At 32.9% G+C, this 27,987-nt stretch overlaps 1 protein-coding gene across 2 annotated transcripts; it reads left to right on the top strand.

Annotated features, from left to right (window-relative positions):
* The first annotated feature begins 327 nt into the window (after window positions 1–327).
* On the top strand, window positions 328–27,953 carry LOC122001972 (rab escort protein 1-like). 2 transcript variants are annotated; one of them, XM_042556963.1, is made up of 9 exons: window positions 328–1,168; window positions 1,376–1,498; window positions 15,125–15,224; window positions 15,473–15,511; window positions 23,940–24,168; window positions 24,293–24,368; window positions 24,563–24,761; window positions 27,145–27,225; window positions 27,524–27,953. In XM_042556963.1, exons 1-9 carry the CDS (start codon window positions 411–413, stop codon window positions 27,617–27,619), a joined length of 1,701 nt encoding a protein of 566 aa, XP_042412897.1. In that variant the 5' UTR covers window positions 328–410; the 3' UTR covers window positions 27,620–27,953. The 2 variants fall into 2 exon arrangements, with proteins under 2 accessions (XP_042412897.1, XP_042412898.1); XM_042556964.1 differs by lacking the exons at window positions 27,145–27,225; window positions 27,524–27,953 and having other exon boundaries at window positions 24,293–24,447; window positions 24,563–24,699.
* The last annotated feature ends 34 nt before the right edge of the window (window positions 27,954–27,987 follow it).

The raw sequence follows: 27,987 nt of genomic DNA, 5'->3' as shown, positions 1-27,987 counted from the left end.
AGAAATAAAATTTTTAAAAAATAATTTAATTATTTTTTTTAATTCAAAAATTAAAAAAAAATCACTGATATCCTGCGCGTGCGGACAGTCGCGCACTATGCGGACGCGCAGGATATCAAATTCCTATATATATATATATATATTTATTTATTTAATATGAAAAATAATATTCTTAAGGAAAATTCTCAAGAAAAATTTTTAAAGATAGACACATAAATAATGGGACCTACAAAAAGTGAAATGATGAATCCCATCATTTATGTATTTATCCTTAAGAATTTTTCTTAAGAATATCATAGCTCATTTGATATTATTCAAAACAACGGAAAAATCCAGTTGGATCAAAAGAAAAAATGGGATGTGTCCATTGGGTCATATTTTCTCCTCGGCAACACCGGTAGGGTTGACCCATGGAAGCGGCCGGCGCCTCCGACGAGACCTCTCCGTTTCCCTCCTCCACCACCTCCTCCTCTATCTCTCACCCTACACAGTATCCGACTATCGATCCCACTACCTTTGACCTCATCGTCTGTGGCACCGGTCTACCTGAATCCCTCATTTCCGCCGCTGCCGCTGCAGCCGCCAAATCAGTGCTCCACCTCGACCCCAACCCCTTCTATGGATCACACTTCTCCTCTCTATCGCCCTCTTCCTTAGTCTCCTTCCTCAACTCCTCTGATGACCACCCTTCCGCTGCTCCACACGCCGTCGAAGACTCCGATGACCATGCTTCCTTCTATCTCCGCCGATGCCCCGTCTATTCCCAAGTTGAAACATCTGGATCCTTCCCAGAATCTTCCCATGGATTCCTCTTGGATCTCGTTGGACCCCGGGTGATATACTGCGCTGACTCCATGGTGGATCTGCTAACGCGCTCTTGTGCTAGTAACCACGTTGAGTTCAAGAGCGTCGACGCGACCCTTATGTACTGGGAAGGAAAACTTTGCCTCGTTCCGGACTCGAGGGAGGCCATCTTTCGAGATCGCGCACTGAGCCTGGGGGAGAAGAGTCAGATGACCAAGTTCTTGAGGCTGATCCAAGGGCACATTGCATCTGAACGAAGTGTCGAGGAAGCAAAAGAGGGAATTCTTAGAATCCCAGCAGAGGACTTGGAGAGGCCGTTTACTGATTTCCTACAGAACAAACGCCTCCCTCCTAAGATCAAAACGTAAGCAACTTGCGCCTGCTACTCATTGTTTCTGTGTTTTTTTTTTCTTCTTCTGCGTTTTTAGAATTCTTACACGATTGCCTTTTCATGTTCTGCAAATGCTTAGTTGACAAATGGAGTTTAATTTGAACATTCTTGTTCCTTCTTAGTCGAGCATTGACATGTTGATGTTCACTTTTTAGTTTTCTTTGTTTGGATCATGTATAGGATGATTCTATATGCAATTATCCTAGCCAACTATGATCAAGAGGATGCAGAATCGCCTAATAATTTGATACTGACAAAAGATGGAATTGAGAGTTTGGCTCTTTACACTAATTCTGTTTCTAGGTATGATTCGAGACTCACTTGAATTATTTCATCTAACATTCATTGTTGGGAATTTTAAATTTTATGCTTACTAATGAAAGAAGCAAAGTACCAAAGCTTTCACAAAATGAATTTATGTTTAATTATGATCTTACTTCATTAACTGATTGTTGGTCCTCTTTCTTATCAACTTTAAGCTATTAAGGTTCAATATGCATTTTGTTAAATGATTGGCTATAATTCTTTGGTGTTACTAATCTTTATATTACTAAAGGGATGTTTGTAGTCAAGATTCTTGGACTTCAAATCCATTTTGCTGACATGCATGAAGGTGTTTTATGTATTTATTTCCAACATGTCATGACATATGTTGTAAAGCGAGAAGATTTATTACGTATGACAACTTTTGTGGGAATTTTTGTTCTTGGAAATGTTACTTTACATTCTTCATAAACTGTTAAAGCCTTTCCCAAATTCTATTTCTTATATTTATGACACTACTTTCTTAGTAGTTAGTAGGACGAAAAGTATAGTGGATAAAAAGATATAAAAAGATGGAAAATATTGGCTAGGAACATTATTTTGTTGTAATGTTTACCTGAGAGAAGATTGTGTAGTATAGTTGTTGGCATGGTAGGTATTGCATTGACTAAGTTTGGAAAGAGGGCCTTAAGAAGTTAGTATAAGTTGTAATTTTTCTGAAGAAAGAGTATGAGTCATTTAACACCGGTTGCATTGATCTCATATGTGGGTATCGATCCCTGGGCATAATGATAATGTTGACACTGCACCGATCATATTGATCTCAATGCTAGTCCATGTACCTAGCCTTAATAGAAGAAGGATAGAGGGGGAAGAGGACCTGCATACCTAACACAATCAAGATTTAATTTTATTAAAAGTTGTCTAAGTCGTTAAATTTTAAAATTAAGGTTTTATTAGAAAATTTTGTTATTCTATAAATAATAGGTTGCCATCAAACTATAAAAAGAGGTTAGGATTCCATATAATAGACAAATTTTGGAGTAAATACAATTTGCAATTTCTTTTTCTCTGGGTGAGAATGGGTAACCTTCTTCTATACGAGGATTGTGTCATTTTTCCTTTCAGTGTGCTGTGTGTCAATTGGTATTAGAGCTTTCATTTGGGTGAGGATCATATCTTTATTTCTTCTGCTCTGTTGTATCAATTGGTATTAGAGTCGAATCGGTGTTTAATACCTTCCCATCCTTCTTCACCATTATTCTCCTCACCATTACTTTTGTTTCCCCTACCATCATTATCTCCATCACTATTCACTATCATACTTTTCATTTACTGTTATTATTCACCATGCCCTATTCCCTTTTCACATAATCATTTATTCCTTTTTTCCGCTACTAACCGTCCATTACAACCTCATCATTGGACAATGTTGCTCCATCACCACTTTTATTGAGATTTTCTTTTCTCATCATCCTTCCACCACATCCTTCACATATTTATTGTTATCTCCACCTTTCATTGGTTTATTCCACCACCAACATTAATTCCTTATATTTATTTGTTCTTGAGTTCCAACTGGATTCCCGTGCCCTATCATCATCTTTGCACATCATCATCATCATCGTGCATCATCACCACCAAATCACTTTCACCTCCATCATCTTTGTTTCCTCACAATAACCGCCTATAAAATAGGAGATCACAAGTAGAGGAGATCAAACTTTAGTGTGAACTTCAAAGTGCAAATTCTTCAACAAGAAGGCTCACATCAACACAATAACATTTGTAAATAATGCACCAAAAGTGAATGAATGAGGTAGACTAAAATCCACTTTTTATTCATACATAATTCAGATCTCAATACATAGTTAAATAGAAGAAAGAGTACAAGGTAATATTCTAAAATAAGGAAATAGAATAAGGAAATATTCTAATGCTAATAATTACAAATAATTATCTTCCTAAATTTATCTCAATCAAATAAAATCATGACATATTTAATCTAATCAAATCATGCCTAATTTATCAACACGCCCACTCAAGTTGGTGCAAAAATGTTCATCATGCACAACTTTCTAACTTGTGTTTCAAAGAGTTGTCTTGAAAGACCCTTGGTCAAAACACCTGCAACTTGTAGCGTGGTTGGCACAAATGGAGTGCAAATTGTTTCGTCTTCCAACTTCTTTTTTATAAAGTGTTTATCAATTTCAATGTGTTTCGTTCTATCATGTAGAACTGGATTATGAACAATATTGATTGCTGTTTTGTTATCACAGTATAGGTTTATAGGAAGGTTTATTGGTCTCTTTAGTTCACCCAAAACTCTCTTTAGCCAAAAAATCTCACATACTCCTTGAGCCATTGCTCTAAACTCAGCCTCTGCACTGTTTCTGGCTACAACATTTTGCTTATTCTTCTCCAAGTTACCACATTGCCCCACGCAAATGTGCAGTATCCTTAAGTTGACCTTTGATCAGTAATAGAGCCTGCCAGTTTGCATCTGTATATACTTCAATGTCTCCTTTCTCATCCTTTCTGAAGAAAAGTTTCTTTCCAAGTGTTTCTTTTAAATACCTTAGGATTTGGTACATTGCATCTAGATGTTCTTTGTATGGAGAATGCATGAATTGACTGATCATGCTCATTGCGAAAGCAATGTCTGAGCGAGTATGAGACAAGTAAATTGGTCTCCCAACAAGCCATTGATATCTTACTGAGCTGGAGTGCCCATTTTTATATCTCCTAGCTTTGCATTTACTTCAGTTGGAGTATTTGTTGTCCTGGATCCACTCATCCTAGTTTCATTTAAGAGATCGAGAATATACTATCTTTGTTACACCATAATACCTTTCCTTGATCTTTCTATCTCCATTCCAAGAAAGTACCTTAGTTAGACCAAAATTTTTAATCTCAAATTCCTTGGCTAGGTTTGCTGTCAATCTGCTCATCTCTTCTATATCATCTCTAGTCAAGATTATGTCATCGACATACACGATCAACACATAGATCTTGTCTTTCTTAGATGTCTTTGTGAATAAAGTATGCTCAGATTGTTCTTGGGTGTAGCCTTGACTTTTTGCAAACTTTGTGAACCTCTCGAACCATGCTTTCGGCGATTGCTTCAGTCCATAGAGAGATTTTTTCTAGCTTACACACTTTTGATCCAGGGGTGTCTCCATGTAGACCTCTTCTTCTAAATCATCATTTATAAACACATTCTTCACATCTAATTGATTTAGTGGCCAATCGAGATTTGCAGCAACCGATAATAAGATTTGAACAGTGTTTAATTTAGCCACGAGAGAGAATGTTTCAGAATAGTCTATTCCGTAAGTTTGCGTAAAGCCTTTAGCAACCAAATGAGCCGTATATCGTTCTAGGGAATTGTCTGAATTGTACTTTATGGTGAATATCCATTTACATCCAACAATCAATTTACCGTGAGATAGATCAACCTTCTCTCAAGTAGAATTCTTCTATAGGGATCTCATTTCCTCAAAAATTGTTTCTTTCCACTCATGTATCTTTAGATCTTCCTGAATATTATTTGGAATACTAACATTGTCGAGTTGTGAAACAAAAGCACAATAGGAAGTGGGTGTTGTGTGCATGACTGAACTCCTTTCCTTAGGGTAATAGGAAGATCAGATTGACTTGAGGAATTTAATTCAGACATACGTCGGGTTCTATTGTTAGGGATCTTTGAGTAATCATTGATAGTCTCACGATTTTACCTCTGCTTAGATTCTTGTCTTTGTAGATGAACAATGTCTTCTTTTCATTGAGCCCGACCTTCCCTTCTGTAAACAAGACCTTTGAATCGATTGTTACTCCTTTCTTTCATGTCATTGTTTTGAAATGGCACAAGTTTAGGTTTTTCAAATAACAGGTTAAGTTCGACTCATTTAAACATTAATCTTCCCTATTATGCTCCTTGATAATGAGAATCGTAGTAAGATTGCCCCTAAAAAATATGACATCCATGGATACCAATTTTTTTTTTTGAAATTGGATCAAAACATTTGTATCCTCTTTGATTTGTAGGGTACCTAACAAAGATGCATTTATAAGATTTTGGATCAAGTTTAGAATGTATTGGGTCATAATTGTGAACGAAAACAATGCTACCAAAAATTTTTAGGAAAATATTTGTGAAGAGCAGAGTTAGGGAAATAATTTTGAAAGGTTTTTATCGGAGTTTGAAAATTCAATATCCTTGTTGGTAATCTATTTGTTAAATAAGTAGCTATTAGAATCAATACCCTTGTTTGAAGGGCCCGAACGCCACCATTAGTAGCTTTAACGTTGCTGTCTGACTTCCTTTTATAATTTGCTGGTTTACCATGGATTTTTCAGCATGTCTCCAGTGTGCCACGACTTGTGGTACCTTTCACACCAGAGTTTTGGCTTATCGCCTACAAAACTGATCATTTTGGTGACAAGGGCAGATCCCTCACTCCACTATCTTTGGTTCTTCAATTCCTTTCAGCATCATTTGGCGCCGAGCCTCCTCTCAACGGACCAATGAGAAAATGGCAGGCAGAGGTTTTCTCCCAAGTATCCATCTCCGAACTTCATCAAGCTCCTTATTTAAACCTGCCAAAAACACAAACACCCTTCTTCTCTCTACCTTCTTTTTATATCGAATACTATCATTGATGTTTTGCCATTCCTCTTCAAATAAATCTAGTTCCTGCCAATAGTCATCATTTTATTGTAATAGGTAGTAACATCTCGGTTTCCTTGCTGCATTCTCCACATTTGAATATTTAATTCGAACAGTTGAGATTCTCAATATCAGAGTAGGTTTCACGTACCACTTCCCATACATCACGGGCTGTTGGTAAGAACATGAAAGGCTTGCTAATGATCAGATCCATCGAGTTAATAAATCAGTCACCAAAGAATTTTTTTGGTGCCATTGTTTGTATCTCAGATCATTCGAACCTGGTGACTTTATTTCTTCATTCAAACGTCCGAGTTTTCCTTTACCATCAATCACCAAGCGCATGGATTGAGCCTATTCAAAGTAATTTTTCCATTGAATTTATGTATGGTGATTTGGAGGGAATCAGAGGAGATATTTGAATTTAGTTGGTTTCCTCCTTCCAAGGATGGTGCATTGTCGTCGGTGGCTCATCTAGACAATTTTGAGTCTGTGCCGACATAGCAACTTTTGCCGACATAGCAACTTTGAAATTCATGATTGAGGACTAGGCTCTGATACCATATAAATAATGCACTAAATGAGAATGAAGGAGGAAGACTAAAATCTACTTTTTATTCATACATAATTCAGATCTCAATACACAGTTAAATAGAAGAAAGAGTACAAGTCAATATTATGAAGGAAATATAATAAGGAAATATTTTTATCCTAATAATTACTTTCCTAAATTTATTTCAATCAAATAAAATCATGACATATTTAATCTAATCAAATCATGCCTAATTTATTGACATTTTCTTTAAAATTATTATTGTTTAATTGAGCAGGTTAATTGCTTCTTGTGCATTATCTATTTTCTCATTATTCTAGCCTATTTTATCATCATCTTATTACCTATTTATTTTGACATTATTTCTTGATTGTTTTATTTCTACATGTGTCATTCTTATTCAGAATTTTCTACTTATTTACTTAAATTATTGTGCTTCTTAAGTTTATAATATTCATTACTTGTCAAACCTCAACATCATTATGACGAAAAACCCCACTATCAGAGAGGTAGATACTAAATTTGAACTTTTGAAAGACGAACTTAAAACCCATTAATAGGGCTCTAAATGAACCAAAAGTTCGTGAACAAGTTAAGTGTTCGGCTTGGTAAGAGCTTGTTTATATTCGTTCAATATATACCAAATTAATTAAATGAACAAGCTTAAACAACTTGTTTAACTAAATAAACAAGTTTGAACATATATGCGTTCAACTTGTTTACGTTCATGAACAATATTCGTGAACAACATTTGTGAACAATATTTGTAAACAACATTCGTGAATAACATTGGATAATGTTTGTGAACAACATTCGTGAACATTGTTTGTTAATAATGTTCATGAATAATGTTTGTGAACCATGTTCATCAATAAAACTCTTGTCAATTTGTTAAATAAAGAAACTTTCAAAATAAACCAATAAATTTGTATTATCAAATTCAATAACTAATCAAATGAGCTTAAAATATAAAAGTTTCAAACAATCAAACAAGCTTGAATTGAGAGTTCGATAACATCTAAATGAACCAAGGTCAAACCAAACTCAAGCTCATAAAAAAGAAATCAAGCCAAGCTTGAACAATCATTGCAATGGGTTGGTTCATTTTAAGCTCGGCTTGGCTTGACTACCTTATCAAAAAAGCAGGAACACCACAAAGCTTGGTTCGACTTGGCTTGTTTCCTGCCCCTACCCATCAATATAGAGTGGAAAACCTAGAACAGTTAAAGCTCATACTGTTGACAAATTAGTAGACATGAGTCCTAATCTTGTATATCACATTTCACACACAATTCAACAATCACTCACGCATCATCCAACCATCAATCAGTCATTGATAAAGTAGATCATTTTCAGGACACCCTAACTCGACTTAGGTTTAGACCTGGACTTAAATTTAAAACTAGACCAAAGAAAGATACTACCCACAGAGTCAAACTAGATGCCCCTAATTTGGATGGTCAGCTAGACCCAAATGCATTTCTTGATTGGATTGCCAAGAATAAGGATTGCTTTGATCGGTACAATATGGCTAAATTGAACAACTATGTTTTGCAAAATTCAAACTCGTAGGTTTGGCAAAGAAATACGTGCTTAGTATTTAAGATTAATACATTGCAAATGGGGAAGAACCAATCACACATTGGATAGTGATAAAACGGATTCTAAGTAGCAATTATATTCCACCATACTTTAGAAAATAAAGTACACTATGTGGATTAATTTAGAACAATCAAACATGAGTGTAAACAAATATCTAAGAAAATTTAAAAACTTATGAATGCATTGTAACCCCTAGTCAAATTCTGATCTACTTCATTGATGGATTTAGACCTGAAATTCAAAGATACTATAATTATTTGCCCCAATCTTGATTGAAAAGGCTTGCCAAAAGGTTGAAGAGATTGAGCATTTTATGAATACATACATCTATTAGGCCCCTCAACAAGTAATAATCCTACTTATAGAGTGTCATCACAATCTAGCACCCCTAGCCCAACTCATAGGTTTTGAGAATATATAGATGTAGTATAAAAGATTCTAACAAATGAAAGATTTTAATAAGAGATCTAAAGGAACATGTAGGCTTAAGAAATGATGAATATGATAGGGTGTATGAGGGTTATGGTTTTGGAATATAAAATGAAGAAGGAAAAGTTATATTGGATTTTGTGACAACATACAAACTTATAGTACCTAATAAGTTTTTCAAAAAAAGAGAAGAACACCTAATTACATTCAAAAGTGGGATCAATAAATTGCAAATTGATTTTCTTATAGTCAAGAAGAGGGATAGAAAAATTTATAAAGATTCCGAGATCATTCTTGAAGAAAACTTAGCCACCCAATATAGCTTAGTGGTGTTAAATATGTGCCTCAATCATAGTATAAGTGGAAGGAAAACATGCATGACTCCTAGGGTTAAGTGGTAGAAGTTAAAGGATGGGAAGTAAATTATGTTTGAGTAGAACATAGTAGCCCAACTATTAGGAGAAATACATAGTGACTCAATTATGACATTGACGACTTGATTACGACATGAGATAAGATGACATCAAATTTAAAAACAACTACCAGGAGTGCACTTGGTAAGTCAAAAGGATGAGCACCATCAAATAAAAAATCTTGGTTGTAGAATGAGGAAGTAAAAGATAAATTATTGGAAAAACGCTAACTTATAAGTTAATGTACACTTGTAAGAACAATTATTTTTTTGAAGTATGCAATAATTAAGAAAGAGGCCAAGAAAAGGAGAGGCCAAAAAGGAAACTTTCAAACGTTTGTATCAACTATTGATACAAAAGAAAGGGAAACTAGCATCTATAGAATAGTTAAAGCAAGAGAGATGAAAACAAAGGATCTTATCCAAATAATATACATTAAAGATGAATTTAATAGGATACTGAATGATGAAGAAATAAATGAGTGTTGAAAGAAGTATTTTTATTAACTTTTTAATGAAAGTTTAGAGACTAACTTATCTTAGGAAATTTAAATAGGTCATAGGAGTATACAAATTTAAATTTTATTAGAGAATTCAAATTTTAGAAGTAGAATAGACGTTAAATTAGATGAAAAATGGAAAAAACGATTGGACTAAGCAAAGTATTGAATGATTTAATATTTAAAATGAAGAAATGTCTAAGCAGTGAAGAGTAAGTACTCTAGTCCTCAAATAAAAACAAAAGGAGACATACAAAATTGTGCGAATAAGAAGGGTATTAGCCTAATGAGTTATATCATAAAACTTTTAAAAAAAATAATAGAAAAAAGATTAAAGAATGATATTAAGGTGAATGAAAATCAATTTGGATTTATGTTTGAAAGGCCGACGATAAAAACTATATATCGTTTCAAACAACTGACAACTAATTGAAAAAGTATTAAAAAAAGTGTATTTGTTAGTTAGAAAAAGCTTATGACAAACTCTCAAGGTAAATTATATTGAGAATTCTAAAAAAGAAAGATATCAACGTAACATGTATTGAAATAATTAAAATATATGAGTATGTAATGACAAGAGTGAAGACTTTAGGTGGATAACTAAAATGTTTCCTATACAAATAGGGTTACATCAAATATCAACTCTAAGTCTATATTTTTTTATACTAGTTATGAATGAAATCACTGAATACATCCAAGATGGTGGTGCATGTTTTTTTTGTTGATGACATTGTTTTGGTTGATGAGATGTGTGAATAAATAAATACTAAGCTCGAAACTTAGTGGGAAATAGTGGAAGTAAAAGGTTTTAGACTTAGTAGAGTGAAGATAGAACATATGGAATTTAAATTTAGTAGTATTAAACGTGACAAGATAATTGTTAAGATAGGAGATGATGGGTTAGCTGTAACTAAGAGCTTTAAGTTTCTAGGATCGTTTTTGCAAAAGGATGGAGGTGTTGAGAGATGCATTATATATGATACAAGTAGGATGATTAAAATGGAGGATGTTGTTAGGTGTTCTTTGTGATTATAAGGTACCTTTAAAACTTAAATGGTAGTTTTACAAAATAGTGGTTAGACTTATATGGATCTGAATGTTGGGTTATAAAGCGAACACGTGAGCATAAGATGAGAGTCATAGAGATAAAGATGTTAAGATGGATGTGCTGAGGATAGACATGAGAAGAAATAAAAACATTAAAGATAGGGTTGCACCCATTAAGGAAAACTTTGAGAGATGCATTTGAGATGGTATGAACATGTACTTAGACATCCAATAAATTTCCCAATTAGGTGATGTGAGACCATGACAAATATGCACATTAATCAAGGAAGAGGCACAACACCAACAAGCTACATTATTCAAGTATCATATACATTTTGATTGTCTTCTAATGGACAAGGTACACCTACAAGTCACCATAAGTCTAGACTAATGTTTGCCCTTAATATGCCTAAATGGCACTGTTGAGAATAAGAGTTTTGTTTTACAGCTTATGGTTGTCATTGAGTTATATTAGGATTCATAGTTTTGACTTAATTTCAATTGATCTCTATGATCATTTTGAGCTTGATTTTAGATTATTTAGGTTAGTAAGAGCTGGGGAAGGAGAAGTATCTTATTTTAGGAGAAGCAAGGCTTTTCTGTCAACGATGAGATCCTTGCATGAGATCTTCAAACCTATAACTTGTAGAGGTGCTAAGAAATTGAAGAACTTAAATTGCCAAAGTCTTTAGGAACATTCAAGGTTAATTTTAGAGATGAGAAGTTTAATGCTAGATATAACAAGAATTGCACTAGGAAGAAGGGTCAACTTGATTTTGGAAGGAGTGTCACGAGGATGTGAAGGCAAGGTATGGTAATTAATGTGGAAATATATATGTTACTTTATTTAATTAAGTCAATAAGTGATATACCTTAAGTAATTTAATTATGGTTAGAGTGTGTGGAAGATTCATAATTTAATTAAGGACACATTTTTGTGTAGTATAGTGGGTAGAATAATATTAATTAAGGTAATGTGTAATGTTATAATAAATTAAAAATGAAATTGTGTAAGATTAATGGGCTAAAGATATGTTGATTGATTGTTAATTAGTCATTATTTTAAGGTAACTTATAAAATAATCCGGCAAGATTGAACATATTAGATATTAGATGATAAACATAATTATATCATGAGTGTTATATTTATTACAATATTTAAGTATATTGTTATTGGCCTATTAGAATAATACTCCTTCCATTTCACAAAGAGAGTCCATTTAGACCTTTTCATACTTCTTTAGAAACTCTTAAGAAATTACTCTCATTTTTTATCATTATCTCTCTTAAAAAATTGAAGAGCCACTAAAGAAGTGAAGAAACATGCTTTAGTAATATTGGTGTAACAAATTATATTAAATTTGAGTTGCATTTTTGATGTGTGTATCAAGTGTGCAAAGACTTGGTAGAGTACACATGAAGCATGGAGAGTTTGGAGATTTGATGTGGTCAAGTTGGTTCATTGGTTGACTCGGAGTTGAGTTGGATGGATTACACTTGATGGCTTAGAGGTCTATAATGTGGAGAGATGACTTGGAGGTAAGGATGACATGGAGCATCCGAGGGACTGGATGCATGACGAGTGAACTCTAGAACGAGCAACATAGAGCGATTGTTAGTTTGATGGCTTGATAATTTGTCACGAGGTGGACTTTAGAACGAGCAACATAGAGCGATTGCTGGTTTGATGGCTTGACAGTGTGTCATGAGGTGAACTTGATAGGCAAATTGAAAAGGACGACAAGTTGGAGCAAACTTGGAGTGGCTGGTGCTTTTGAGACACTGAGGGTTTGACGCAAGGCAATTGCTAGGGTAACTCAGCAGGAGATGGACTCAGTTGGTGAGCAGTGAATGATGACACATTGAAGTAAGCTTAGAGAGTTTAATACATTTGAGGGACTATGAGCCTGTCATGAGGTGAACTCAAGGGCAACGAAGAACAAGGTTGAAGACCAATGGAAAGAAAGCTATGAGAGTTTACAAGTGATATGTAAGTTCAACTCAGTTAATAAGCAGTGAATGATAGCACATTGAATGAAGATTAGGGAGTTTATTACAATTTGATAGGCTATGAGCTGGCCATGAGGTGAACTCAAGGGCAATGAAGAACGAGATTGAAGACCAATAGGCAAGAAAACTATGAGAGTTTAGGTGAATTGTAATTTTGGATTTTTGTCTTTACGCAACATCACATAGGATGATATGTTTAGATAGGTAAAGGTAGGGCTTGAGTGAATCCTTCGATGAGGCAACAACACTTAATGGATAAACTTAATTAATATGATATCAAATTATTTAAAGTAGCATTTGATATTAATTTTAATTTGATTATCAAATCGACAAGATTTTGTTGATTTATAAAGAATGATTTCTAATAAATATCTTAAATAAAACTTTATTTCTTTGATACTCATGATATTACTGAAATATAAGATGCAACTGTAAATATCTTTTATCTTACTTATGGAGTAAACATATTTTGTTTTTTCCTCATTTATTTCTTAATTTATTTTGCCATCAATTCCTATCCCACTGATCCTACTTGTTTGATGCATCTAGTGGTGGATTCCCAAGGTTTTGGCATGTCAAATACTGATACAAGATTCATCTTGGCATGTGAAGCGCTTAGAAACAGTTACTATCATATTATTGTAACCTGTTGCGTGAGTTTGTTTGTGAACATGCTAATGTGCTACTAGCTGAATTGTTTCTTTGCTATCAATTTATATCCCATTGATCCTACTTGTTTGATACGTCCTTCGATGCATACCTAAGGTTTTGGCACATCAAATACTGATACAAGCTACATTTTTGGCAACTGAGGCCCTTAGAGACAGTTGCTATCAGATTTATTTTAATCTGGTTTTCTGTTGCTTGAGTACATTCATGAGCGTGTTAATGTACTACTACCTGATACTACTGGTAGTACCAATGTTTAATTTCTTTAGATACTGATAAATGGCCTAATGGCCTCCTTTTGACCAAAATAAATTTACCGGATACCGATATTGACAACAATGCTAAAGCCGAAGAAGTGTGATCTGATCTGCAGGAAGATCTACAAACACTTATGGAGGATTCAATTTCTCTAATGTAGCAAATTTTCTAGATTATTAACTTATTGGAGTATTTAAGGATGTTTTTGGAACTCATGCTCACATAGACGAAATCTCCTGTATTATTTTCTTTTAGTCTAATAATGTGCATCAGCATACTTCATAATCTTCATTACTTGGTCCAACTTTTCTTCTAGCCTCAACATATATCTCTCATATATGTTTTAGTTGGATAGAAATACACATAAATCAAATCAATTTGCCTAGGAGCTTGAGATCTGTAAGCAACTACACATAAACATATGACACTAAACATGTTAATGGAATTATTGCAAGTAAATTGGACAATTATTAAAAGTGGGTGCTACCTTATTCTTTTTTGTTGTGTCAGTTTCATTCAGTTCGTTCTTATAGGTTTATTCAGTAGTTTGAATAACAACTATTGACTCAAAATAAGATTAGTCACCAGGTGATTCCTCTAGTTGTACAATTGAGTCTGAAATAAAGATTGGTAGCATGTTCAATGATTCAGAAAGGAGAAATTCATTGGTGGCTCATTGGGAGCCAAATCTTTAAGACTCATTTAAAGGTTCTTTGATTTAGTGGGAGGAGTTACTAAATGTGGTAGATACTTGAACTACTATCTGTTGAGACGGGCTGTCATCAATTTCAATTGTTTTTTTTCTCAAGTTGTGACCAAATAAGGAAACAATGGGCTTGTTTTAATGTCGGTATAGAACTGTAGAAGTTTGTTGATTGGGCTGCATATTTGTTTGATAGGATCCTAACATGTGTTCCTCTCTCAACATGTGACAGGGTGGTCATATCAGCAACATTTGTTGGAAAAACATTGCAGCATAATTCTGCTATGATTTAACTCTCCCATGGAAGGACACAACACATGTCTTTGATTGCTATAGATGTTAAATCCATAATGTTCAGTCTCCTAATTTCATTGTCATGTTCATTTTAATCTGATGGTACTTCTAAAGGATTTACTTGATCTTTCTCACCATGGTTGTCAATATTGGTATCTATATCTGCCATTCTGGTAACTTAGATATTAGCTGTATTTGATTGGTGGGGCCAGAACTGGTAACAATAAAAGTTTAGAAAATTGAAAAAAATTATTAGAATAACAAAAATAAGTTTGTTAAATGAATTACATAACAAAAGATAAACCAGTATCATCCTTGCATAACTGATTTCCCGAGTTGGGTATCTTTTAACCAAAGTACTTCAAACTTGTATACATTTCCTCTTAGCTTTCTATTGTTGCTATTCAGAGCAGTAATTGTCAGAAAGTGCGAATTTCATGGCTATCTTATCTATATTTCTTTTTGCTTCCACAGTGGTTATTCTTTAAGTATTTGGTTAGTGACTGATGTCAATGACAGGTTTTCTAATGCAGTTGGTGCATTCATCTATCCTATGTATGGGCATGGAGAACTACCTCAAGCTTTCTGTCGTTGTGCAGCTGTTAAAGGCGCTCTTTATGTAAGTCTTATGTGTTATATTTGCAGAAAGTAATCCAAACTAAAGATTGAAAATGACCGCTGTCATCAACCAAAATAACAGAATTCTTTGAATAGGTAATACATAGCCATCATAGCCAAAACATTTCAGCCATTGAGTTTTATGATTCATCTGAATTTTCTCGTATTAATATAGATCATATTTGTTTTTAAGTTTCCTTGTAGTTTGAACTGACTTTCTTGTGTTTTGTCTTGCTTACAATAATGCAGGTCTTGCGCATGCCAGTGAGTGCAATTATTGTTGATAAGGTATAACATTGAGCATGAAAGATATTTGACAATTACTTACCAGCTTCAGTGTCTGTGTTTGTTTCTTGCATGCTGTTATTTTGGCCTATCCAGATTACCTTGTGGTTAAACAAACTAAGTACCACTATTGAGTCATTCTATCCAAATTGAACTGCCAGTATTTTACTAAATAATTTACCATGTCAGCGAGAAAGGTATAGGACTGCCAACAATTGAGCAAGAATGAAGAAATGAAAATACTTATTAATCATCATTCTCTCAACTACACTATGTAAAAAGGGCCAATGAGTTGTAAACTTGAATCAGTTTTTTGTGTTAAACGATAGATGGGCATGTGATAATCTCCTAGGCTTTGTTGGTAATTTAATATTGAGCAAGTTCAAGCTAGATTTAGAAGGTGCCATAACAAATGTAGAAGGTATCATGACACTCGTGGAAAGTGTAGTCTTCTGGACAAGGATTCTCTAGACTTCATTAATCTTCTTCTGAAAGTAGTGGGAGCATTACTTTAGCTTTATGAAAATGACTGTATGAAAGCATCAGATTTAGCAATATAGTCATTCTTTGTTCATTAGATGATATATGAAGAATTGAAGTGATCTAGTATCTATCAGACAGATTATGATGTTCCCTTTTTTTGTGTGTGTTTGGGAGGGGAATGGGTCAAGAGACACTTACGTAAATAAGCATGAACTGGGTTCACCGCAAATATTCTGTAAAACATGGATACCATTCCAGATAAACATACAATCAAGAGTTAGGTATTGGCAATAATCACCTGATTTATTTTCCTGTACATCAGCTTTAGTTATGGAAAAAATAATCTGCAAATTCCATTTCTTATTGGTGTTAAGGCTTTTGAACTATAGATTGTTAAAAATCTAGTTTTTCTATTTTCTTTTATTTTCATGACTCTTTGACTTTTTTTTAAACTGCAAGTTGAGTACATCAACTCGAGCCGCTAGGAAACAAAAGGTTTCATGGTTGATAATGAATTAAGTTAGGTCAATTTGGTTTACTAATAATTAAGGTTGTGTTAGGTACAAATACTTCTTCCCATATCTAGAATTAACCTCAATACAACTCACAAAAGACTAAAATAACACTCAACTCATTCCTCCCACAATAGACCATCCATACAAGGAAAAACACAAAAGAAAAACTCCATTGTTATGCTAGTACAAACTAACAATAAGCTTATAACATTCACCAAAAGTGTTTGCAATTTTCAAACTAACAGTAAGCTTATAACATTCACCAAAATTATTTACAATTTTCTTTTACATTAAATACACTGTTAGCTATGAACATCTAGAAATCTCATTCAACCTTTTATTGCTTATGCCAACAACCCTTGAATATGAATCTTCTCTAAACCATTCCTGCTAAAAAAAAAATTATAACCTATTAGAAGCATGCTAAGTAGGTCTTCCCTAGAATAATGTCAAAGCATAGGATAAAAATTTATGAGATCAAATAATAATAGTCTAGGAAGCAATTAGGGTTTATAAAGTCTCAACAATAAAGCAATTACAAGGCAAGGAAGCTAAGAAATCTCAACAATATAGCAACAAACATACAAATAAAAATTTAGCATTATTAAACAAGAGAACGTGCAATATGAATCAATATGCCGTATCAAGCACAACAATAGGCATATAGTACCAATAAGAGTGCAAGTATATTAAACATAAAATATAAGGAATGCACATTGGAGGTATTATGTACTTGGTCACTATTCGATACTACCAATGCTTGATCTACGTATGATATACTACCTACCTGATGGTTTTATCCAATCTCAAGCAAATGCTTCGAAGAACCCAAGTCAATATTTGTGGAAAACATATTGAGGCTAAGCACATATCCAAGACGCATGGGACCCATGGAGAAACTCTCGCACTCCCTTAAAGCAGTATCACCTACTATAGTTTGCCATGGGTTCACACATTGAACTTAGCCGTTGCTATGTTTGACAACTTAAATACCAATAAAGTACCATCACATAACATAAACCACATTATGGAGTTTCATAACATTGCTAAATAAGGTTAGAGATAAAGTCAAGAAACAATAGACCATATTAAGTTTAGAAGCTATTTATCTAAGAGTAGGAGTTGTTAGAAAAGGGAATTGAATTAGCCCTTAAGATAATAGTCGCGAAAGAAACTATAAACGTAATTAGCATAAATGTACCACAAGTAGGATTAGATGAAGCTACCAAATCAAGATTTTGAGATGACCTAGATAAAGTATTACAAAATATTCTACCAAATGAAATGATTTTAATAGAAGGTTATCTAAATGAGTATGTCAGAGTGAAAAATGAGGAATATGAGAGGGTATATGGGGTTATGAGTTTGGAACGAGAAATAAAGAAGGGAAAACTATATTGGATTTTGTGGTAACATATGATCTTATATTAGTTAATATGTCTTTTAAGAAAAGAGAACACTTGATCACTTTCAAAAGTGAGAATAATAAACTATAAATTGACTTTCTTATAGTTAGGAAGAGGGATAGAAAGATTTGTAAATGTTGCAAGTTATCCTCGGAGAAAACTTAACTATCCAATATAGGTTAGTAGTTTTGGATATACACCTCAAGCATAGTATCAATAGAAAATATATATGACTCCTAAAATCAAGTGGTGAAAGTTAAAGGATGAGAAACAAAATATATTTATGGAGAATATAGGAGTACAAGCATTAGGTGAAATATATGGTGGCTCTAATACAACATGTGATAAAATAGTATCAAAGTTAAAATAGTAACTAATAGTGTACTCAATGAGTCAAAAGGACATTCACCCACCAAGTAATGAATCTTAGTGGTGGAATGAGAAAGTATAAGAGAAAGTGAATGAAAACAAACATCTTATAAGTAATTATATATTTGTAAGAACAAGGAAGCTTAAAAAAAATATACAATAGCCAAGAAAGAGATTAAGAAAGTAGTGAATGAGGCAAAGAATGAAACTTTTAAATGATTATATCAAAAATTGGATATAAAAGAAGGGGAAAGAGACATTTATAGAATAACTAAAGTGAGAGAGGAAGGCAAGAGATCTTATCTAAATAAAATGTATTAAAGATGAATATAATATGATATTAGTAAACGATGGAGAAATAAAAGAGTGGTGGAAGAAGTATTTTTATCAACTTTTTAATGAAGGTTTAGGTGACCAACTTAGCTTAGGTAATTTAAGTAGGTTAAATAAGTATAAAAATTTAAATTTTTATCATAGAATTTGAATAGAACAAACTTTAAATGAGATACACAGTAGAAAAACTGTTGGATATATTCCGATAGAGGTATGAAAGTGCTTAGGAAAATAAGGTATTGAATGAGTTACAAAATTATTTAATATTATATTGAAAATGAAAAAATACCTGATCAATGGAGGGTAAGTATTCTAGTTTCCTTATATAAGAACAAGGGAGATGTACAAAATTATGTAAACTATGAGTATTAAACTAATAAGTTATATATACCATGAAACTTTGAGAAAGAATAATAGAAAAAAGATTAAGGAAGGAGATCATGGTGACCGAAAATTAATTTGAGTTTATGCATGGAGGTCGACAATCAACTATACATTTTTTAGACAACTAATTGAAAAATATCGGAGCAAAAATAAAATTTATACATGATATTCATTGACTTAGAAAAGTTTATGCTAGAGTTATATGGAGAATTCTAGAAAAAAGAGGCGTTAGCGCAACATATGTTGAACTAATTAAAGATATGTATGAGGTTGTAACAACTAGAGTGAAAACTTTGGGGGAGTAAATGAAGCATTTCCAATAAAGATAGGATTACATTGAGGATCAACTCTAAGTCCCTATCTTTTTATACTAATTATGGACAAACTCATTGCACACATTTAAGAAATAGTACCGTGGTGTATGTTGTTTGCAGATGATATCATTTTGGTAGATGAAACACGTGAAAGGTAAATGTTAAACTAGAATCTTGGTGGGAAACACGGGAAGGTAAAGGTTTTAGGCTTAGTAGAATAAAAACAGAATATATGGAATAAAAATAGAATATATGGAATTTAAGTTTAGTGATATTAGACTTAATGAGACAATTGTTAAGATAAGAGATGACAAGTTGCCTAGAACTAAAAATTTTAAATATTTAGGGTCATTTTTACAAAACGATGGAAGAATTGAGAGAGATGAACAGGATGGTTGAATTAGAGGAGAGCGTTGGGTATTTTATATGATCGTAAAGAACCTCAAAAACTTAAAGGAAAATTCTACAAAATCGTAGTTAGATCTGCTATGTTATATGAAGTTGAATGTTGAGCTATGACTCAAGCACACAAGTAGAAGATGAAAGTTGTAGAGATGAGAATGTTAAGGTAGATGTGTGGACATACGAGGATGGACAGAATAAGATATAAGAGCATTAGAGAGAAAGTCGGAGTTACATCTATTGAGGGAAAATTCCGAGAGACACGTTTAAGATGATACAGGTATGTACTTAGACGACTAATAAATACTCTAGTTAGATAATGTGAAACTATGATAAATAGACACATCAAACGAGGAAGAGGAAGATAAAAAAAGACTTGATTAATAACAATAAAATAAAATAAAATTTAAGTATAGATGATATAGTTAGGCGATAGAGCCTAATGGCGTAAAAGGATCTATATAGCCGACCCCACCTAGTGGGATAAGACTTGATTGTTGTTTTGCTGTAGTATTAAGTTGCAAAGTTGAATTCATCATATTAGTTATTATTGAATTATCAAGTCAAATAAGAGATGTTTAGAGAATAACATGTGCTATGTGATGTACATGATAGTAATATTGAGGAGTTTACAAAATTAACTTTAGAATAATCATGAAGAAGATGATTTCACAAATCAAACTTATTATTATGGATCATGGGTTACCTGATCATAGGTCATGGAACATTCAATTATAACCCTCAGGACATAGCCGAGTTGGTTATCACATGATAGATTTGTAGAATTGAGCAAGAGTAGAATCCCGGCAAAGACTGAGGAATTACCCTCCTATGTGATGGATAGCTTTGGTTTTTTGATTTATTCTCTTTCAATGGTGTGGGGCAAGGGGTGGTCAGGGTGCCAGATTTCACATTTTTGCAGAATGGAACATTCAATTATGAGTATAATTAAGAAATTATATGGAATCTAGTTGCAATGCTTGATTAACTTAGGTTGAATCAACTAACATAAATTAAATATTGAATCATATTATCACACCATATATTTATATATATTATTATATATTAGTGATAATATATCTTAGGCTAGGTTTGCTAATTTAGTTGGGTTTAGGAATTATTGGCAACTCTGGAGCAAGTCATCTAACTAATAATGCAATTTACTTATCAACCACAAAATTTAATATATGAAAAGGCAAGACAACTAGAATCCATTTTAAACTATCAATATTTCAATTATGGAGAATGAGACTTGTCTTACGGGAAAGTCTAATTTAGGATTATGTGAATCTAAGCAGCTAGGAAGTAATCAGAAATCAAGTTAATATGCCTAGCTAAGATATGATTTAGTTAACTTCAATTGGTAGGATGCACACGAAGCTCGTAGAACTTTTGACTTAACAAGATTGAGTCGTGCTTGTTGACTTAGTGCGACCAAGTTGGTGTGCTTCAACCTCTATTGAGTTGTGTTTGTGGACTTGGTGCAACCATGTTCGTGACTCGATGGCTTAGAGGTTTGCTAGAGATTGATGTAGGACAAAGATCATGGAGTTGGTTTGACAAACCTTGTGGATCTTGTGATTGAATGAGGTTGAGTCGTGGTTGATGACTTGGCGCTACCAAGTTGCTCGGTTTATGAATCAAAGGTTTGCCGAAGATTAACATAGGATGAGGAGCCTTGAGTTGAGTCAACAACTTTGATGGTAACCGCAAGAGGTGAATTATGTAGGCAATCTAGCAAAGAATAATATATGAAGCGAGTCAAGAGCTTGATACATCCTAGGGGTGTGGACTTGATCGGAGGTGAATTTCTTTGTGCGATGTAAAGCTGCAATAACCTAAAGTTGTCTTGGTGAAATGTGAGAGAATATATGCTTGATGCATCCTAGGGGTGAGGACTTGATCGGAGGTGAATTCTTGTGCGACATAAAACTGCAACAGCCTAAAGTTGTCTTGGTGAAATGTGAGAATATATAATTTTGGGTGTTTTGTGTAGATTCTTTTTGAGTTGTAGAATTGACCAAGAAAAAAATGTTTTGGGGTCATAGTCAATGTCCAATGACTCAGTTGAATGAAGATCAAATTCAGTTGACTAATGAGCTCAATTGACTTGGTAGTCTATTCAAGACATTCAGTTTGCAAATAGAAAATCTATTTAGAGTTGAGTCAAGTGAGAGATTTCAATCGATTGACTAGGGTTGAGTTAACTGATTGGAGTGGATTTATAGTTGTTGGATTTTTGTATTTATTTTTGATTGTGAAGAACGGTTTTATATGAGGTTTCACCTTAAGATTCTTATAGGCCATGGAGTAAGAATTGATATTTCGAATCACAATAAATCTCGAGTTAGTGCTTTGATATTCTGTCTATTTCTTTATTATTTTCACTGCACTTAATTCGTTTATTAGCCTTGCAAAGAACTTGTAAGAGAAATTTTTTTATTTTAAGAACAAGTGCTTTCACTCCCTCTAGCACTCTTCTTCATTTATCCTCTGCACCTTTAATACTAACTATCTAGAATTTACTCATTATAGCAAAATGTGATTATGCTCATCCCAAACGTCTCTGACAACCGTCCTCAGGTTATGTGAAGGGAGGTAAATTACGAGGTCAGCTTATAGCTGAACATGGTATATGACTATAAGTTTGTATTGGCTAATAGTGGATTGTGCTATAACTTCCAACCTCGATAATGACTCCCTTATTTTAATCAAGTCAAACCATGCCCCATAGATTAATACCAAAAATCTTTTTGCAAACAAAGAAAGATAATAAGAAATGATAATTTTATAAGATCATTGCTTATAACTAGAGAATTATTTGTGAATTAGAAAGAATCCAAAAGAAATATTAATATGAAGATTAACAAGCATATGCACTATAAAGATGAAAGGGAAGAACCTACCTCATGTTTGAAATTCACTCTTCCTCAATCCAGGATGACACTAATTCCTTAGGTGAGGGAGAGAGGGAGAATTACTTTCATTTATAATACTATGTTTTAGAAAGAAATGCTATTTTTTCAATTAGTAAGCATTAAATTGTATTATGGGTACCATAACCTATAATTCATTTAAAATTTGAAATTAACTATAAAGGGAAACATTTTAAACATTTAAGCTCCAAAATTTGAATTTCAAATATCAATTTCGAAATTACCTGAAAATAGAAATAATGTTTGAAATTAATTAATTATTAGGCTCTAAAATTTTAATTTTAAATTCGTATTTCAAATTGCAAATTTTGATTTTGTTATAACATTAGTTTGAAATTATCCTAAATTAGGTTATAACATGTACAATTTTATTGTTTACATGTAAATCAAAAGAACGATCAGAGCACTAGTTTCAATTTGGATATAAAAGATTCTCAAATTAAAGTTCAGAGTCACAATTTGGATATAAGGTTCTCAAATTAAAGTTCAGAGTCAGATCCTTCTATGAATTTCATTCTCTTATGTGATTTGCTTTTGAAATACATACACCATGACATTTGTCCTAGATCTTTCTTTGTCATCTTGATTGGTCTTTGAAAGTTTTATTGCTAAGAACTTTCTTTTTCATATTGACTGGAAATCATCTTCTGCCCTAGCAGAACTAAAAAGCAAACAAAAGCTCAGAATTATCATAGTTATGACATTAGTTTCATTGGCATATTCCTTAGTAATCAGCACAGTGCAGAAACTTTATTAGTCACAGTTCATTTGTATGCAGCACATACAGATTACAACCTTGTAAGTGGAGCATCCACACAGATAATTTCCCTCAGAAATCAGCAAGAATCACAACATATTTACAACCATGAAGCTATCATTCATAGCCCCCACGCGTTGGTACAGTTGGTACTTGCATGGGTGGTTGCTCCAATGGTTGTATGATTGATGTGTTATTGTCATGAGTTAGTATGTGTTAGTCCATATAAGCTTCTGGCTCCATCCTTGCACTTGTTGCACCATGGTTATTATAGTTTAAAAAAAAATTGTTTGTTCATCATAATTTTACATCTATTCAAATATAACATGGCTATAACATTTCTCTTAAAATTGTAGGATAACATCATATGGATTCTTATTTGCATCTTTATCAAAATGTTCTCTGCACTTTTATCTATTTGTTTTCATTAGTATCGACTGCAATGTAGTGATTTCTGGCTTGACTTTCAAGTCCAAAGCAGATATTATTAGAGTGTGGGTGCATCTTAATTTTGTTTAGTTCCTTAATGCAGGAAACAGGTGGGTGTAAAGGTATTAAATTGGCATCTGGTCAGGACATATTCAGTCAGCAGGTGGTTTTGGATTCATCATTTGAAGTTCCATCATCAATGTTGCCGTCAAATGTTGTGGATAAAAAGTTGAATTCCTATTGCTCTTATAAAGTTGCTAGAGGAGTTTGCATCACTACTAGCTCTATACTACCAGATTCTTCAAATGTTCTGGTGATTTTCCCCCCAAAGTGTAAGATAATATCTGTAATTTTCAACTTGTTTCTTATTTGTTATCAAACACTTTGATGTTAGGAATATTCCAATCTCACAAGTTTCTAAGACAAAGTAACACAACTGCCTTTCACTTGATGTAGCATTGTATCCTGAGCAGTTAACAACAGTTCAAGTGCTTCAGCTGAGCAAAAACGTAGCAAATTGTCCACCAGGATGGTTAGTAATGTGTTTCAACTTTGTGAATGGTTTTCTTTTCATCACTCCCAATCAAGTGGTGGCATAAAAGTATCAACAGGTCCCTTTTTTTTTTTTAAATTGAGAATGTCAAGAACCTTTACAAAAAGTAATTCAAAACAACATTTTATTATTTTCAAATTCTAAGTGGGGTGATACTTGTTCCTATATTCCAGGTTTGTGGTGCATCTTTCTACGCCATGTAATGATGCTATTTTGGGGAAGGAATATATAAAAGCTGCTATCAATGCTTTATTCCTTGTTACAGATGATGGCGGGCTTGAAATAAGTAATTCATCTCCAAATGGAAGCCACATAGAAGAACATAAACCAGCTCTAAGATGGTGCATAATCTATGTTCAAGAGCAAAAACAGGTATGCTATACTTATCTTTATGTAATTATATCATATATAATCATATGTTAGACAAAATTACTATTAATTAATCTTATATAATTATAATCAAATTAATAAATATAAAATTTAATTCAGTATGTAATTAATTTTTGTAATAATTAATTTAAAAAATTATGTATTAATTAGATCAAATTTGATTCCTCAAAATATCTAATTGATTCCATCAAAATAAGGATTCATTCATTAATCAATTACCCACGAAAATAGATTAAGTTAATGGTAAAGTAAAGAAAAATCCCCAATGACAACTTGAATTTTGCATGCAATCCCCACTCATAAAAAACTTTGTTTCCACTCCCTGCATGTAAAGTTTTATTTGCTTCAACTCCCTCATGCAAATATTGTGATCTAATTGTCCCTCAGATTTTTAAGGTACAAAAGGTCCAAAAATGAGTATAATTCCTCTTAAATTCAGCACTTTACATTAGAATCGAGTATATTTTCTATTAAATTGAGTATATTTTTTTCCTGTTTTAATATAATTCTTCTTAAATTCAGCACCATGTAAAAAGAAAATCTAGTATATTTTCTATCTAATTAAGTATCATTTAAAGAAAATCTAGTATATTTTCTATCCAATTGAGTATCATTTAAAGAAAATCTAGTATATTCGAGTATATTTTCTATTAAAATTGTCCTTCATATTTTTTAGGTATAAATAGTCTAAAAATGAGTATAACTCCTATTAAATTTAGCATTTTAAACTAGAATCGAGTATATTTTCTATTTAATTGAGTACGATTTTTTTCCTATTTAATATAATTCCTCCTAAATTCAATACCATTTGAAAAAAATCTAGTATATTTTTTTATCTAATTGAGTATTATTTAAAAAAAAATCTAGTATATTTTCCATCCAATTGAGTACCATTTAAAGAAAATCTAGTATATTTTTTATCCAATTGAGGCGGAAAAAGAATCATACTCAATTTGATAGAGAATATACTAGATTCTAGTTTAATGTACTGAATTTAAGAGGATTTATACTCATTTTTAGACTTTTTATACTTAAAATATCAGGGGCAATTAGGTAAGTATATCAGACTAGGGAGTGAAAACAAAGAATTTTTTCAATAGGGAGTGCATGTAAAATTGTGTTTACCAATGAGAACTGCATGCAAATTTTCCCTTAAGTTAATACCATTAATGTATTAATTGGTTTGTTGAAGCTTTCCAAATTGCCTTGATGTTTAATTAAACAGTTTTTTTTTTCCTCAAATATGAGAAATCAAAATTACAATATAAGTTCTACACTCTGATTGAATAAGTAATCTAGGTGTGAACAATCAATTGAGATTTTTGTAACAATTTGTAATTTAGTTATGAATAATATTAATATGGCTGAATATTGTCTTGCCATTTCTATGTTCTTCCAAAAAATAATAATTTGTAATCTATAGCTATCACATGTTAATGCAAATGACTTTGTAATTACTATACCCTTATATTTGAATGGCACACATGATATCAATCAAAACTCTACCACAGTTTGAGATTTTAAATCTTAGTTCATACGGCAACACTGTTGGTTTCACTGATTTTGATGACAAGTATGATTTTATTTTAGTAGTTTTTCTTTGATTTTGTTATTGGTAACTTGTAGGAAAATTATAAAAACAATTAAAGTCGTTCCTATATTTCTAGAAGTGTATGCTCACTAGGGATGACAATTTCCTCCAACTTAATGGATAATCCAATATCTGACCCGAATAAAGGAGGATATGGAAGAATTTTTTTAGATCCGATTAAATAATCGGGTATGGGAATTTTTGGATTCGAGTATGGATGTGGGTCTGATAGAATCCTACCCATACCCGACTATATATATATTAAAGAAAGATTTTTTTTCTCAAATCTCAAACAAAATCCAAAACCCTCTAACAACTCTTCAATTTGAATGTTACAAAAAAAAAATTCTTTCATTTCATCGGCAGCCCACCTTTGCATTATTTCTTCTATGATGTTTAGTTTGCTAATTTTTATCTTTTATCTTATTATTTTCTTTAGAATTTGGTAAATATCCATAACTTGAAATAATTCAAATTTGAAAAAAAATGCAATTGTAGATGGTAATAGGATATTTAGGTGGGTATGAACATTCGACTCTCTGATGGATATAGGGATAAAAGTTAAATATCTGATGGGGATGAGGGTGAGGTTGAGGATGAATATAATAAATGGGGATGGAGATGAGTATGAGGATGGAGGATATAGAATCCAATCCAAATTCGAACCATATTTTTTTCATGATGCTCACTGTTGCTGCTCCTGAGGAAAGAAAAGAAAATCCAGTTAACTGAATGTTTGTTTATGTATGTTACTAAACTTCTAATGCTATGCAGGCTTCATTTGGCTCTTTATGTTCATGCCCTATGCCTGATGAGAGTCTTGACTACAAATTCATATTGGAGGCAACCAAAAAGGTAATTGACAAATTGTTTCCATAACTCGTTGGTGCCATTTTTGATTGCCATCTGCTTACAAGAATTCTGACCATAAAAGAGAAGATTGAAAATTTCATGTACACTGACTGTGATACTGATCATATTGATACAAATTTTTACAATTTGCCATTTCTGTTGCTTAATTCCTGATTTCAGATAATTGGCAAGAGATATTTTTTTTACCAGAGAATTGGCATTTGTGTAAAATTTCCCAGTCGACTATGGGAGACTGAGCATTGCCTGTACGCTTGATTAATCTGTGTGTTTTCCATTGTAGTTATTTACAACCATGTATCCTGAGGATGATTTTTTCCCAGCTTCAAAGGCATCAGATGACAGTGTAGAAGAAAACCCAGAAGAGATTGAAAGTTAAGCGTAATTTTATTTGCTTTTCTTTGTGATTTGTACTGGTTGGATATGATACATATGAGTCCCACAATCATGGTGCAATGGCTGCTTCATGAGCTGCAAGTGCTGGAGCTGCTATATGATTGGGCTTGTGCAGCAACTTTCAGACGAGACGACGCTGTCAACGGATTGAGTTATTTGTTTCGACAATTGAGTTAAGATGCTGTGAACATCAGCATGAAACATGTAAAGCGTGTCATCCGCTGCTACTGGCATGCCATTTCTTATTGAGAGTCAACGAAATTTTTATAACTAAAATATCATTTGGATCTGAAAATAATATAACGATCAATTGAATAGTTCAAGATGCGAACTTTCTGGTAATTGTAATTT

This window comes from Zingiber officinale, chromosome 7A (genome assembly GCF_018446385.1).
Source record: "Zingiber officinale cultivar Zhangliang chromosome 7A, Zo_v1.1, whole genome shotgun sequence".
Classification (NCBI taxonomy): Eukaryota; Viridiplantae; Streptophyta; class Magnoliopsida; order Zingiberales; family Zingiberaceae; genus Zingiber; species Zingiber officinale.
Note: the sequence above shows the minus strand (reverse complement) of the source record. Positions and strands in the feature narration are given on the sequence as shown.